The 16,532-nt window shown below is 44.7% G+C and overlaps 1 protein-coding gene across 2 annotated transcripts in view; it reads left to right on the top strand.

Annotated features, from left to right (window-relative positions):
* Nucleotides 1-9,765, top strand: part of LOC133346169 (SH3 and cysteine-rich domain-containing protein-like) — a 40,622-nt gene extending 30,857 nt beyond the window's left edge. For both annotated transcript variants that reach the window (XM_061557634.1, XM_061557635.1), the window contains one exon: nt 1,449-9,765. In XM_061557634.1, coding sequence (XP_061413618.1) covers nt 1,449-1,550 — 102 coding nt within the window. In that variant the 3' untranslated portion in view covers nt 1,551-9,765. The remainder of the gene's footprint in view (nt 1-1,448) is intronic.
* Nucleotides 9,766-16,532: the final 6,767 nt, after the last annotated feature.

Raw genomic sequence — 16,532 nt, forward strand, 5'->3', positions numbered from 1 at the left:
CGGGGTGCGCGTGTCTATGTTCCACGTGTGTTGTACGCAGCCAACCGTGCTCATCGGAGGTGCGGGGGGGAAGGGCGACAAGCTGAACACAAAAAGCAGTCCTCAAGAAATGAGTTTGTCAATCTCGATCATTTAAAAGTGCATCGCTCCAGTGGCTTCATACTATCGGAAGAGCGTTCCAGATGGCCCTAGGAGCGCATCTGAAAGCGCGCGATGCGGTGATCGTCTTTGTTCAATGGTTAGCCAAAAGCTGCTGCGAAGATATCCACGCACATGCTCGTGCACGTGTGCATCCATGCCCATGTGCATGTCATGCCCGCTCACACGTGCACACGTGTGTCTGCACACAAACACAAATATTCCCCATAATGCCATGCCGGCTATTGGGGCAAGTGCTATTGGCAAGCGCCTATTAAGGCCGGCAGAGAATGAGGGGGTGGTGTGGCCAGCACCACGCCCAGCTACCTTCATCTCCCCGGTGCTGATTTTTTACACACTCTGCACCAGGTACTCAATTAAGGCTGAGTCGATGTCAGAATGATCCAGAACTGGTTCAGATATTCATTGCTGATGTTGGCCATGGCTCGGAATCAAATTTAGCTTTCTGGGTTCACAGTACAGGACCCTAAGCGCTGCATACCCATGTCCTCACACGTACGACTACACACACCCATGCCCACATGCACACAGAAGTACCCACACACATTTGCCCACATACGCTCCCATGCCTATATCCAAAAAGTGCTGATTTCTCATTTTATGCCAAATAAAGGTAGCGTAGACTACAGCCAGGTTTATATTTCAATTGGGCAGGGCCTGGTTTCATTTCTGCATGGCCAGGAATGAACGCAGGCTACAAAATTGCGGTATAGTGCGAGAAACCACGGTTCCGCTGCTCCTGATACACATACATGGTTACACATGCCCACAGACACACATGTGCCTTAACCAAAAGCAATGAATGCACTGTGCTCCATTGCTCAGGATGTGGTCTCTCTGCATTCACATAGCGTGCACAAGAGGTGCAAACGTGGAATGAGCAGAGCGGCTGGGTTTCATTGTAAATGGAAGCTTTGTGGCTCCCCTCTGATGCAATTTCATGAGCTCGCTCTTCTTATCTGAAGCTTCCAAATGAATATCTGTGTACATCTGTTGCTTTGTATGCCCGTTCACAAGGCTGATTTGTCTGCATTTGTTTTCTCCCCACATCTATCTCTCTTCTTCACTCTAGTTATTTAATTGCGATGTGCTTATTCTGCGTTTTCATGTGATGAATAACATGTCAGTTTTCATTTATATACTTATTCATACGTGACACGCAATTTTAAAATTTGGGCTTTCTTTCACCTTTCATCTTTAATGCAACCATCACTCACCCGCTCCTCTCCATTTTCACGCTGTCCCCCGGTGTCTCGCCCGCCCCCTCGTCATGCTCCCGGCCCCGGCAGATCTGCGTGGAGAAGGCCAGCATGCCCTCGCAGGGCTTGGTGCGCGTGCAGAGCGGCCGCAAGAAGGGCCTGGTGCCCATCGACTGCCTGGAAGAGATATGAGGGAGGGAGGAAATCGGCGATCGACAATGTCTCCATGGGGTGCGTCTCTCCCGACTCGGCCGGTTTCTTAGCGGGAGCCTGGAGAAGAGTACCTTGAGTTGGCGAGCAGGTGTAGGTGAAAACACAAATGGCGCGACTCTGTGCCATAGATGCCCATTCCGACAGCAGAGCTTCTACCGCTGTCAGAGACTCTGCCATGGAACAGCAGCTTTTACCGTCACCACCACCACCACCTGCCAATAGTGTAGCAGTAGAAGTTCTTGGTGGCCACCGGGCAGCCGTAACTACACAGGCAGGTGGAGAAGGAGCAGACGCTGTTGGGTTTTATTCTGGCAGTGTAAGCGCACGTCTGAATTCATAGCGGGGGAAACGTCGGGGAGCTTGGCACAGCTGGTGGTGCATCGTGTGTGTGTTGGACATCGGCGCATCATCTGTGTTAGCTGGTGGTGAAACTTGAGCGTTGACCTCTGCACCGTTGCATATTTTATGGGAACTTTGTGCATCACTACACAGCGCGCTGCAGATTTGCAATAGTGCCCCCTTCAACAGTAGATGTTCCCTCCACCTTCAAATGTTATTCATTGAATTTCTGACAGACTTTTAAATAAGCTCCGTGTAGTCTCACTGCGGCATATGCCTGCACTGCTCGCAGCAGCTAATACAACACAGGCCCACAACTGTGAGATTAGTGCATTAATTTACTATTATATTGATTTATTTATTTACCTAGCTATTTATTTTTTTACAGAAAATCCATTATTTTACATGTAGCATTTATAAAAATGCATATATTATTCAATGCACATACGTTATCGTTCGTGGAATACACTGTTGTAAAAAAAAGTAGAAATAACTACATGTTTACAAATGTCAAGTTAAATCGTGCTGTCTGAAAGTGTTTTTGATGGTTTAAAAAAATGCAAGTTCATTTCTGTGAAGATTAGAAATAGTTAATTACAAGCAATTACCGTAAATGATTGAAAATGAAGGAAAATGCAAACATTTAGCTAATGAATAGAGTGGCTGTTTAGATGTCCATGCTCGAATTGATGCGTGTGTGTATAATTGTATACATTTATTTACAATGTGTCTTTGCAAACATTTGAGAATAGGAAGGGGGTAAACATTCATGACTCCACCTCAAGTTATTTATATTCATTATACCTAACATCACCCCTTGGAGTTAAATCATTTATTATTTTATTTCCCTCGTATAAATGTTTGCTTTTAAAATGAGAATAACATCACATGGGTTTTTTTTCTTTGTCAAAACAAGGGACAACACCGGATGATGTTAACATTGAACTATTTCTGGTGTCACTTTAGTCTCGCCGAACATTTGATGGCTCTCATTTCTGCTCTGTAAAGATGGGTTCTCCTTACATCAGCCATCTCATACATTTTATTTCTCAAACCCCAGGGCTGTTCCGGATGAAGTGAAGACAACTATGTATACAAAATGCTTTTAGGATTGTCGTTATTGGTGGTCAGGCTGAGACCTTGAAATAAGACCACACCTGAAAACCTCGTGTAATCATGGGTGGCATCCCACATTTAAAGTGAGGGACTAGTGTTAGCTCACGTACTGTGGCAAGATGTTAATTACCTCGCCCGATATACAGGAGGTCGTGGATTAAATCCTGACCCTGACACCTGTACATTTGGAGTTTGCATGTTCTCTCCATGGTCGTGTGGATCTTTATCCAGGACCTCCGGTTGTTTCCTCCACATTTAGAATTAACATCATGCGTTTAGAGTATTTGGCTGCTTTACATTTCAACGTGATAAGCCACTTCGTTGAGCTATATAGCTATATAGATTCTGAAAAGGAGCGATAAAGCTCAGTGGGCCTTACCTGGTAAAATAAAAAGTTTAGTTTCAAAATAGTTTAGTTTGAAGCACGTTATAAAGAAGTGGTTGTTCGTACCCTTGGCCACTCAGCCATGTTAACACCAGACATTTAGTTTTATTATTAGGATCTTTTTTCGTCAGTACCAAGTACGTATGGTTAATGTATACTTGAGTCCTTGCAAAAGGTTTCTATTTGATGTTTGAACATCTTAACAACATCTGTGTTATTGCCAGAAAGGGTAAAGCCTATTATTTTTCATACGTTGATACTGGCAAAAAAAAAGTCTCATGATATAGCTGCTCACCCCAAGATGTGAGTGACACGTGCATTGTCTTTGCGCTGTTCGCCTTTTGGCGGTCTCTGGTCTGACACTGGTGAGACTAGGCCATACAGAAGGCTGTCTCTGGTGTAGACCAATCAGTTTCAAAGACAATGTCATATATAATTATCACAGCATGTTTTGTTTGCATGTCCACCACAAGTAGTGTGGTTAATGCAGATGATTCCTTGCAAGTGGGTTCTATCTGGTGGTTTGAACATCTTAACACCTGTTTTATTGCCAGAAAGGGTAAAACCTATTCTTCTATGTTTTCATAGTTTTGTTATTGAAACTGAATTGAAATTATTTTCACGGCCCTTTGTATCTATACCGTGTTACTGACTGTACTTGGACATTTACTCTACTGGCAGGTCGTGTGTGGTTGGGTAAAGTGTGGCTACTCCAACTTCTTCCTAGAGGTCTGGAAGAATAGGCCAAATCACCCACTCGAAAGGTTGTCAGCAGTGGCACGCAGGGCTGCACCTCTGTCTTTACCTTACCGCAGTTGGAATCTCATTGCCACCAATTTCAAAGCCACCCGCTTATCCGGGATGGAGGCACGAGACGACCACCGCCCTCACTTGTAAGGCGATGGGACCAGGCGCTTCCCGGAAAGCTTTCTCCCGAGTGTGCTAAGCAGGGGGGTTGAAATGGAACAAAGCAATGTCCACAAGCCTGCTGGGCTTAGAGTGGCGGTGACAGGGGTGTGGTGGTGGTTGTTGTTGGTGGTGATGGGGTTCACGGGGCATTTTTGCCGTAGCGGTTAGCGCTACGCTGGGCTACGAACCTGACGACCTGGCCAACACCAGTGACGATTATCTAAACCGGGCCTCGCCTAGGTCGACTCAGCCTCAAATGAGTACATGGTGCGGTGTGTAGTAAACATCGCCACCGGGGAGACAAAGGCGGACGGGCGGTGTGTGTTGGCCACCCACCCCTCGTGTGCCACAGTGCCAGCCTTCGTAGGTGCTGCTCGCCAACAGCACTTTCACAAAACCGCATTTCAAGAAATGACCGCATTCACGACGCGAGAAAGATTTCATGTTTTTCTCCTTCCCGTCAGGCACGTGTTTAGACCAAATACTGTACATGAACTACACTGTATGAGCATTTTTGAGTACTTTACATATATAGATGCACTACTACTGTATATACACTACTACTGTTACGCGTACACACTTATAAATGTATCTACATGTGATCTTTTGAGAGAGGGAGGAGGCACTTTCCAATACCGTTTTAGCAAACGGCTGTCAGCCCAAGCCGCGTCCTCTCATTTGATGTTTCACTTGAGTGAGAATTTACATCTGTAAGTCCCTGTTGTGGTGAAGTCAACGTATTGCCGATGAAAGAGCGACGGTGTTCGTGCGTTTATGCAAATCTGAGCGCAGGATTAAACAGAAGTCAACACGAAGAGCGCCACGAGACTTCAAGGATAATTCCGTCCACCAAATCGGCAGCGAGGGCCGCCTTGAAGGCTGCCCGTGACTTTGCCACGTGGACGCCGTGAATCCCACCGTGACTCGTGGTGTCACGAGGCCATCATCGGTTTCTGTGGCCATCCGTCCATCAAACATTTTAGCTGCCTCCCGGGCGACAGCTTGTCTGCTAATGGGCCGAAATCGCCCTCTCCCGTCTCGCCTGGGCCCTCACTCAGCGCTACCTTTTGATCTGCGGCCACCGATGACAAGTTTGTGTGCGCGTGTGTGTGTGGGGGGGGTATTTCCTCTCTCTCAAGTGCAATGTCCAGGACCGGCTGGGCAAACTTAAACCGTTTCGCCTGTCCCGCACTATTTATGTCGAGCGAAAGGCCACTGAAAGAGCAAAAAAACCTCATTTTTTTCAGGAGCTTTTCTTTTTGCGATTTTTTTTCACGGAGCGAGGCGTTTTTTTCAGAATTTTTTCCCCATATTTTTTTCATTTATTTTTTCCAGAATTTTTGTTTGTTTCGTGTCGCAGCGGGAGCCCTCTCGCATCTCTGCAGCAGCAACCTCGGGGGGGGGGGGGTTATTCCGGCGTTTTGTGTGATCGCGCCAGCCGCCAAGCTTGGACGCGACACGCGAACAACGTCTCAAGGAACCAAAAAAAAGCAATCGACACAAACCGCCCCCCCCCCCACTGGTGATGAAATTGCAGCCATGGGAAGAGCTCACGGTCACCGGGGGCCGAGCAAAGGTCACAACAAAGCAATGAGACGCGCGAGCGAGGTGAATCGCAGCCGCCAACAGAGTCGGTGTTGCCAACACGGAGTTAAAAGCGAAAGTTAAGGCAGGATGGCTAGGTAATTGGAAAATAATAGTTAAGTAAACGGGGAATACAAAAAAACAGAAAGTCGTTGAAGGTGAAAAATTTCATCTTTAAACTGGAAGTAGTTTCGGTCAAGGCCCGAATGGTTTCATTCATCGGAAATGTACCGCACAAGTTGATTGCACAAGCAGCGAGGGCTGGGCCGTGGATCCCCACATCGCTCACAAGGCGCGCCCCACTTGCCCATCACATTTGGGGAAAATTACAGTCGTGGAGTCAAAGTGTCTCCCTGCTGCGTGATTGAGCTCCTGAGTAGCCCTCAGCTCGCTTCGTGGCTTCGAACAAGCAGTGGATACGTGGAAGGGAAATAAAAAAAAATCATTATAAAATTAAAACATAAATTTTTTTTATTTTATTTTATTATTTCCCTTCTACGTGAATTTACCGAAAGAACCAAGAAGATGAATCCATGCAGTCACGAAAGCTTAAAATCGAAAAAAAAAGCAGTGGATAATTCCACATTCTCACGGCAGTAGTCTCACAACATGATGAGACCCATTTTGGTGAAACATTCACTTAATATACATATTTTTTTAGATATATATGTAGTGTATTTAATAAATCAATACTACGTACTGTGATTCCGTATAACGGTCGTAATTTAAAAATAGGATATTAAATAACGGTGATAATTAGAATGTCTTACAATTGTAAAACTTAACACTGAACTACTATGGGATTGGTTTTTATTCCCTAGTGCAGGGAGAATGATTGGCGATTATGATTCTAGAAGTTGTCAAAGAGCAAATAATCTGACTTGCAATGTCATCGTTTAGCATGATTCCATTCATGGAGGCGTCTTTTCTTTACACCAAAGGTATTAAATGGGCAAATTAACTCCAGTAATGTAACACTGCTTGTGAGCATAGTCGTGTTGAAGCTTTGTAATGGCTTTATAAATGTGATATTAATAGCTTTAACATATAAAAACAGTAATTTAATAACTGCTAAAACCAGTATGAATGTCATAAGTACAACCAATGACTAATTATAAATGCGTCAGTGGCTTAGCTTTGCGAATATAATCGTAATCAATTTATAAATAAAACATCAATGCCAACTTCATATGATCACATTAAATACATCAATATCAATACAATTCTGACAATTAGCAACTCATTAAATAAAATACGCCATTTTGCTTACGAAAATAGAACTTGCCCTATAGATGTTGCACACAGTTGCCTGTGCAATAAAATAATTTTAAAAAGTTACGACTTTTTTTTTTACACAAAGGAGGAATGCCCTTTAGAGAAGCTGCTTGATAAAAGTGTGATCGTTTGGAGCTATTCGCCACCAGACAAAAGGTACGATGGGTGTGTGCAAATTTTCCGTCTGTCAATAGGTCGGTCATGCAGAGGTAAACTTAATAATAATAAAAACAACCAAGTGAATTGTATATGCCCTTTCACAGGTTCCCAGCACTTGAAGAACAACAACAACAACAACACCCTGTACGCTGTCCCTGCGAGAACCATTTATGTACGAAGCTTTGGATGTTTGCACTCTGATGTGTTTTCTGTGATGTTACAATTCAGCGACGTATGATGCTCCGGAGCATGATGCTCTGATGCACGATGCGCCGATAAGGCTATATCTAGCACATGCATTGAGAAGCGTATACATTTGCCAGCGCAAGGCAGTGAGTGACCTATTCGATGATGAGGTCACATTTTGACCCATCCATAAAGGATGTCTTTAAAAAAGCCATTAAAAAATACAAAACCGGTCTTTACCCCTCCCCCTCCTCCCCCCCATCAAATCCTGCATTCTCTCCTTCCATTCATTTAGAAATATCAAGCAATTCTTACCACCGCTCTCATCTAAACATAACTGGTATTTTTAAACGTACACGTGATAGGGCATGACATTTTGCCTATCACTTTGTATTTTAAATCATGTAATATCACTGTACTGGCAATTTAAAGATTTTTTTTTAATATGGACTTGGTAATTGCATTTCATACAGAATCTGGAACCGTTCCACATTTAAATATAAATGTATACACACACACGGTAATTATATTACAAATGTTGCCTTGCAGCAGTCTGGTACAGAACTGACTCGTTCTGCTCACGGTTCAGCACAGGCACAGAAGCTTTTATATCCAGCAAAGATTTAGCAAAGGGCAACTCAGTTATTGTGGATAACTCTCCACATTTGGACCATGAGATTATATGTGACTTTTCACATCTGCACAAGATAGCAAATGGCACGTTTGTTTGACAGTGTTCTCGTAGTCTTTGATGAGTGGCCTAATGTTGAATTCTAAGCCCTGAATATAAAGGCTGGTGTGTGCTGGTGTGATGACCACAGAGCCCTCTGGCCTACTCCGGACATCCCCAAATCCTCACGTAATATTCCACTTTTCATTCGATGTATTTACTGAGTTGGGGAAGGGGGCGGGGGGCACAGTGGTGGGAGGTTGTCTCATTTTTCTGGTTGAGACACATAGTCGAACTTTTTCACTTCTCAAAGCCAAGTGTTCAGGACAAGCTTTGGGAGTGTGTATTTCGCACCGCGAGATGTTACATCAAAATCCAGAACACTGGTCTACTGCCGCCACCACCCCCACCCATTACCGTTCTGCTGCCGCCACTGCCTCCGCGTTTTGGTGTCGTGTTGTTCACACGGTCGGCGATAAATGTGGCAAAGTGTGTGCATGGGTCACAGAGAAGGTCGCGACATTACGCGAGCATGTGAAATATGCGTTCGGCTACAACATTTTACAATTTACGAATGCGCAGCGAATAACGCGACACCGCAGCGGCACCGTGGGGGTATTGAAAGCCGAATGCGCTTACAACGTGGTAGTCTGATGTGTTGCAAAATAAAATAAGACATTAAGGCAGTCCATTGGCAGTTCTGAAAACGCCCAGGTTGAAAAAATCTCACCATGATCAACATTAGCCCTGTCAAATAACAATTAATTGTAAGGCAGTGGTAATGATGAGTGTCGTGAGTTTTTGTTCTCTAATCATCTATTGGTCTAAAACTCAGTCGCATTGCACAAATAGTATCGACTTCAGGCCCCATCATCTAAATCTATTCAATATTTTTTGTATTCATCTTGACTCCTCCATTCATATAGAATGGAGTTGTCAGGATAAATGAAATGAAACTTAAGTTGGAAAGTGGCATTGAATAACACAGGGCCACATTGCCCGTTTCCACTGGGCTAATTTCATGACGAGGACACTTGCACCGTTAAACTTCACAGGCAGAGTGATACCAGTAGTCTCTGCGTTTAGCTTTGAGAAAACCCGAGGCCACGGGACTTCCCGGAAGCTATGCTCGAGCACTGTGTGACACGCCTGGTTGTCGTACCTGAGAGGTAGCCGCCACTCATTTGAACATCAGTGGCCCCTACTGGAAGAGGAGAGATGGGGGGTCCAGAAGCCATGAGAACTACCACTGTAGTTTACAGCTGGTTCACAGTTCATGTTTCATTGCTAAAAGGAAATTTTAAAACGAATCTGTCGGAAGGCCGTGGTGAAGAATTGATGTCGCTTCTTAATCCATGTGGAGTTTAACCTGGTCATTTCCAGCCGCCTTGCTCCTATGCAAACGCTACAATGGATTACTGTGACAAAGAACAGCGGAGAACGTGGGGAGGGTAACGATTCTAGGGACCTTACATGTATCTTGCAATTATCTGGAACTGAATTGTCGATGCGTGTGATGTTGCAGTGACCTGAAACAGAAAAGGAACACAAAAAATAAACTTGGTAATAAATGTGTTTGTATGTGTGTCTGTATAGTTGTATGTATGTATTATGTATTAATACACACGTACACGATGGGGAGCGGTGGTGCTGCGGTTAGCACGCTGCTCTACGAACCCGACGACCCGAGTTCGATTCCCGCTCATGGCCAACACCAGTGACGATTATTTTAATCGATCGTGGGCCTCCCCCAGGTCGACTCAGCCTCAAATGAGTACCCGGTATGGTGTGTAAGCATCGCCACTAGAGAGACAAAGGCGGTTGGGTGTGGTGCTGGCCAACCACTACCTCGTGTGCCGTGCTGGCCTTCATAGGTGCTCGCGAACAGCACTTGCTCCAACAGTCTGTTAAGGCTATGCGGGGGCTCTTTGTGTGTGTGTATGCATGCATGCTCACAACAGAGCACCGGGTGGCTAAAGCACAGCAAGTTGGCACAGCAAGTTGGCACAGTAGGGGGCAAAGGTGGTGCATCAGCCAGTCATCTCAGTCAGTCGACCTGTGGCATCTGGGTCTGCCCCGTGACCTCCTGCCAGCGACACTTTACGTGGTCTCAAGGTGCACATGGCCTGGCACAAGCGTCGTGGTGACGTCACCGCCACTTAGTGGCGAATGGCGGCGGTTGTTGTTGTTGCACAGTTTATGTAATTCTGTGCAACATTTGGACTCGCATCTATTAGACTGGCAAGGCAGCTGGGGGAATTGCCGTGAGTGAAGCCCCGATTGTAGTCATCATCATGCATGATGGAAAAATCTGATCTTTTTTTTATTACACACAATATTATCCAGCAACAACCCTCTGACGTAATTTCAAAACAATTCACGACACGACACCAACGATCATCCTTAAAATTCACACCCCACATCATTGCCCCCAAAATTTCCCTCTCCGTTTCTGGCCACAGCAAACTAAAAGAGCAACAGGGCCTCGACACGATATCAGATCTGTGTCCAGGTCAGACTCCATTCGTGTTACACGTAATAATGTAAGAGGTGCGACCAGAAAAGTTAACCCCTAATAATTTTTTAAAATCATTTTTACAGCTCCCCTTGCAAATTATAATATTTTTTTTGGGTTTAAAGCTGCCTCTGCCTTCTGTAGTTCATTAATTTAACGACCAGTGTTAGTGCCCAGCCGTCTGAACGCACACCTTCTTCCACTCTGCATCCCTCCACCCAGTACTAATTCCTTGCCCATCGCTGAGCAAACTCTATGATTTACTCATTTCATCTCCACAAAGTCAGCTACTTCTACCAAACACGACCATTCAACCGTAAGTGCTATCGCAATCTCTGCGCGAGTCGTTTGATTTGAAATGGGTCTGAACCGCGCACGCCGACCTGTAAATGCTAACGCTAAAGTGGCCAGCTTGTGAAAGGAGTTTGAGCAATCTGAAAATCCTGTAGAGTGTAGGTTATCACAGGGGTTCACAATGACTCCGGGTGAAGGTTGAGGATGCTTACGTGTATTGCATCAGTGGGGGTCACCATCTCATTTGCGGAACCCCGGCAGGGCACGCGTCCCTGCTAGGCTTTTCAGCAACAATGTCTTTCATTGCCACTTACGACTTCTGATCGTGCACCAGAGGTGACGTATCAAGCCCTCTCCAATAACTCCACGTGCAATGTTCATGCACGTGCGCGCGTGCGTGTGTGTCCGTCGAGTGACCTTTCGGAGGCTCTCGCCCAGTCTGTCCTTCATTGTTCTCGCAGGGAGCACTAATTGGCATCAGTTTCTTTCGTTGGGGAAAAGGTGCCTGCTTATGCCCACAGGGATTTCATCTCGAAAAGGGCAATGTAACCCCCCCCCCCCCATCCTCTATCTGGGGCGCTATGAAATAAAACACTGGGATTGACTAATTCCCTACACGTGTGTGCATGGAATGCTAAATACGAGCTCATTAGCGGGCAGCGCAGAATGGGGGCCTCAATGCCCCTCTCAGCATCGTGAGTGGCTGTTGGTGGCTGCAGCGAACGATACACCATGGTGGAACCACTCCCTTCCTCGTGCTTGTGGGTCCATGTGAAATTGAATAATCAACAGATTACCCAAGATCACACTTTCTTGAGAATAGGGTTTCCCCTTTTTTCTGGCAACAAAACAGGTGTTGAGAGGTTAAAACACCAAACTGAAACCTTTTACAAGGAATCATGTCTGCATTAACCACCATACTTGTGGTCAGAATGCAAAAAAAAAACATACTCTGATAATATATGCATTGTCTTTCAGCTGATTGGTCCACACCAGAGACAGCTTTCTTTCGAGCCTAGTCTCAAACGGTGTTAGACCAGAAAGGCGTCCTCTGGTATAACACACTTTCTTGTTTTGGGTTATAGGGCACTACAAAACATAACTAAAACAAACATGGGAACAGTGGCCGGGTTCGTAGCGCAGCTTGCTAACCACTTCTCTAACCCCAACTCAACAAGCAACACACTGACACACAAACAAACTAACAACACGCTAACACACGGCACGCTAACGACATAACATCCTTACAAATAACACAAACACGCGATAACAAACAACTGCACTGTGAATATGCTAACAACTTCCTAACAAAAAAACAACGCGCTAACGTCTATCAACGCGTTAACAAAACAGTGCATTATCGTCAAACACTCACGCCTGCTCTTATTAATGATGGGTCTAAGCATACGATTTTTTGGTGTGTGTGCAAAAATATGCGAAACCTACGCTCGCATAGAAATGCGACCAAGCGCTACTGGTGTTCAGCGTCTATTTGAACGCCGCTGTTGGGCCGCTGTTGACGATGCTCCCCTCGAGCTGCGGATCTTGCAGAGTCCTGCGGGGGCTGTGCTCACGTGAGAGATTGGATGCGATGGATATTGAGCTGATTGCAACCGTGGCTCTGCGCACACCACTTTTGCGCGCTCTCTCTCTCTCTTGAGTCTTTGGCCTCTCGACCCTGGCAGTTCATACCTCAAGCATTGCCTGGGCCCCCCTTGTCACACAGGTGGGTGGCTATTCCGGTCTCTCTTCTCTGTCCCAGTCCGGCTTGGCTCCCCCTCCTTCCCCCAAGTCTGGATGGGACCAGATGGTGGTCCCCAGATACACGGCGGTCAATGTGTCATCCAATGAAAGTAAACGTGCGGATGATATTAACGGACAACACATTGACTTTGTGGAATTGAGCTCATATTTGGGTTGCCTATTAATCTGCGATGAATCACGACTACTAGCCCAATGCATATTTGCTTTGTGGGAAGTCAATATTGGCTGTCCTATGTGAACACTGGAACACGCCCCCCCCCCCCCCCCACGTGGGAATACAATACAATTTGGATTTATATCGGGTCTAAATGCGAATGCATCTCAAGTGGTCGTACACACAGAGAGTGGGCATGTTCATTTTGCAGAGAGACGTTTTTTGTCCGTCGTAAGCAGAGGAAAAAGTAATGGTATTTTTTTGTGTCTGGACTAGAACAGGGGCAAGGGAGTTGATGACACGAATGTCTGGGGGAAATGAAGTTCAAGACGACGGGGACGGCAGAGGAGTATGAGCAGCCTCCCGTTTAAGCGAAGGTTTTACTGGGGTATTTGACAGAGAGTGTGTGGAGGAGAGTGAAGTGAGAGGGGAGAGGTGAGCAGGAAGCAATCAACGGAGGTTCTTTAAGACGATGAGTGCGACCTTGCAATTGATCAGAGATTATTTTGGGCTTAGTGGATGGATCGGGGAATTTGGGTGATGAGTCCAGCAGCCATAATTTTTGGAGCATCTGCAGATGGGAGAATGAGGGATCTGGGAAGGTCGTAGTGCTACGAATAGTTGAGCCGGGTTGTCATGAAGGCATAGACTTGGGTCTCAGCAGCAACTAAATCATTATATGGTGCTGTCATTACCTTACAACTTCGTGATTCTCTTCCCACGTAGTTGAGCTATTTATGGAGAAATGATCGCTCAGGATCCGTGACAGCTCCAAGGTTTTGCACACACTCTTATCCAGTGTGATGTTGGTTAGAGTTTAAAAGGTGGATGCTCAATCTGGAGTCTTTACTGAGAGTGGACTCTTTACCAATGAGGAGTGCTTCAGTGTTTGGTAACATTTAGCTGAAGAAATCTACACGGATAATTAACAATTAAAGTTAGATTTTAGCAAAGGGCCCTTCATCTGTGTGCTTTGAAGAAAAGCTACTGCCGGAAACGTCATCTATCATATATTTTTTTCTCCTTTAAGTCCCCAGTGTTATTGACAATTGTGTTGTGTTTTGCTTATAATTAGCTTTTGCGAGTTAAACATTTTACCTACGATTGCTTGAACATTAAAATAAACGTGCAAAATGCCAAAACCATGTAGAAAAAGTGGAGGGTTGTTTGGGAATATTGTCGGCTTGTAGGTGGTGCACTTGTTTTTTTGGTATATTTTTTACTTCTGTGGTGTCTCTGCCACCTACAGTACGTGTCTGATAAAATGTCTTAATTTAACTGAATAGACGGTCATACATACATACATTACTACACGATGCTTAACATGTACAGAGTGTGCTGTGGACGATGAAATGATTGATCCTCGCAATCTTTTCCGAACCAAATGGAAATGAATGCAATAGGCGTCACTGCAAAAATAGGTATCTCACAATTGCATTCTCCAAGAAGATTTACGTCACTAAATACCAATTTCATTATCTCACTTTGACGTAAAACAAGAAGAGCCAGTAGACCTTTGTCTATTTTATAATGCTTGTCCCATCTCGTTCATACCTTGCCTCTTGAAATATAACCAGAATGCGAGGTCGATATGACCGTAATTGCATTCTATAACCTTAGATCCTGTCTCCAGACTCGTATCTCATTGTTTGACAATATTAACCCGGCTCGTGCGGCTGACTTGTTAATACTATCGCCATGTTTACAAAGCAATGCCTGCGTGTCTAGGGCCTGTGAAGTTGAGGGCTTGAAGCCCTAGTCCATGGTAATGGATTATTTTCACCAGGAGCGTTTGAGTCTCCAGGGTTTGTAAGTGACCTTACTGTCTGCGGGCCACGGGTTTAATTGCTGTGTGACCTTGAAGCTAATTTTTGTGATTTTGTTTTATGGGAGAGCACTCGGATTTACACTCGTAACCATAATGCAACTGAATTGGAATAAAAAAAACTCTTCCTTTTAAAAGTGTCACTGAGCCAACTGAGCCGATGAGTGCACCGTTTGTGAGAGGTATCTGCCACATTTCTTTAGGTGCTCAAATTAACTTTTGTCATATTTGAAAGGCCTTTCTTCAAACTGATCCATTATGTAAAAACGCCAATTTTTCTACCGTTAATTTGTAAAAAATAACAGAAATTAATCCTGATTATAGCGATCAGAAAATGTGTTATGAGTTTAATTGAATGTAGTTTGTCATATAAATTTGTGGTACAATTGTTATAATGCAGTTGCATTCAGATTTACGTTTTATAGAATCGAATTTACAAGGTCCATTCAATAGACTGATCTACATCCCGTGTTCAAGTCTTATTTGTAAATGTATTATAAATGTGGATCAATGGAACTCTTTCATCTTCCACTACTACAGTACTGGGTATTAGGGTATTTTCAGTGGCATTTTGATGTACGTATATACCATTCACGACTGGATTTTATCGTTGGGTTGCAGTTATACATTTGCTCCTTATTTTTTTCAGGAGCAAAATCAGTCGACTAAAATGTAAATATAATTCTCTTTTTTCAGCGACCTCAAAGAAAGCTGTGATTATTTTTAATCAATCCATTTATTTATTTGTTATATATCCTATTGTATGACCATACAGAAGTAGCTTTTGATTCCCACATCATGAAAAAGCAGGCCCGCAAAATGATGCTGACAGTGATGTAGGCCTACGGAATTAATAAGCACATATAAGGACGAAACATATTCGTCTAATAAAACTACCTTCCAAGGACAACAGAAATACGTTCATATAATAGGTGACATTTCAGACAATGAAGAAGCGCCATCGCCGTAAACATCGCCTATTACTTATATTGCCCTTTACATTTGAATGACAAATGCGTTGAGTATCTGTTGATTGGTGCCTTGTCCACGTGGTATGACAAAAACAGGTTTAATGTTGCTGAACCCTTACAGGCAGACTTTGGAACACATTCGTTCATTAGTCTTCAACAGAGGACATTTAGGCGCCCCTAAACAGAATCCTGTATGGCTTGTTGACTCGCTCATGTTAAAAGGACCCATGGGATATCAGGCAAAATGAACTGCCTCACATTTGTACTGGAGGAGCGTGCACGCTCTTTGTCTTACGTAAAGCAGGGTCAACCTTTCCAGTGAGATCAATGTTGGGTTTTTTCTAAACCTGAGATAGCTTTGTGTGCAGATGCAAATTATTACCTGTTGAACCCTGTGACCTTCATTATTCTGACGAGGGAGACAAAGGCGGCCGGCCGTGGTGCTGGCCACGCCATCTCTCTCAACGATCCGCCTCGCTGACGGCGCTTGTCCAGTTTATTAAGAGGCAACACGCGGGGTCTTTGTCTTGGTGTATTTGTAAATGGATGTGAGTCGATGTGTGTGTGTGAGCGTGCATGAATCAACCAATATCACTGGCGAATATGTGAACCAGCCCTGAGCCTCCCCTAGGTAAACTCAGCCTTCAATCACTAACTGGGGCGGTGTGTAGACGACGAGGTGTGGTGTTGGCCACCCACCTGCCCATGTGCGGTTGGCCTTCATAGGTGCTTGCTAAGAGCAATACAGGCACATTTGTCTTTGTGTGCGTAAATGAGTGTGTGGGTGGGGAGCGGTAGTGTAGTGGTTAGCGTGA

The sequence above is a fragment of the Lethenteron reissneri genome, chromosome 23 (genome assembly GCF_015708825.2).
Source record: "Lethenteron reissneri isolate LAM-NWPU_2019-01 chromosome 23, ASM1570882v1, whole genome shotgun sequence".
Lineage (NCBI taxonomy): Eukaryota > Metazoa > Chordata > Hyperoartia > Petromyzontiformes > Petromyzontidae > Lethenteron > Lethenteron reissneri.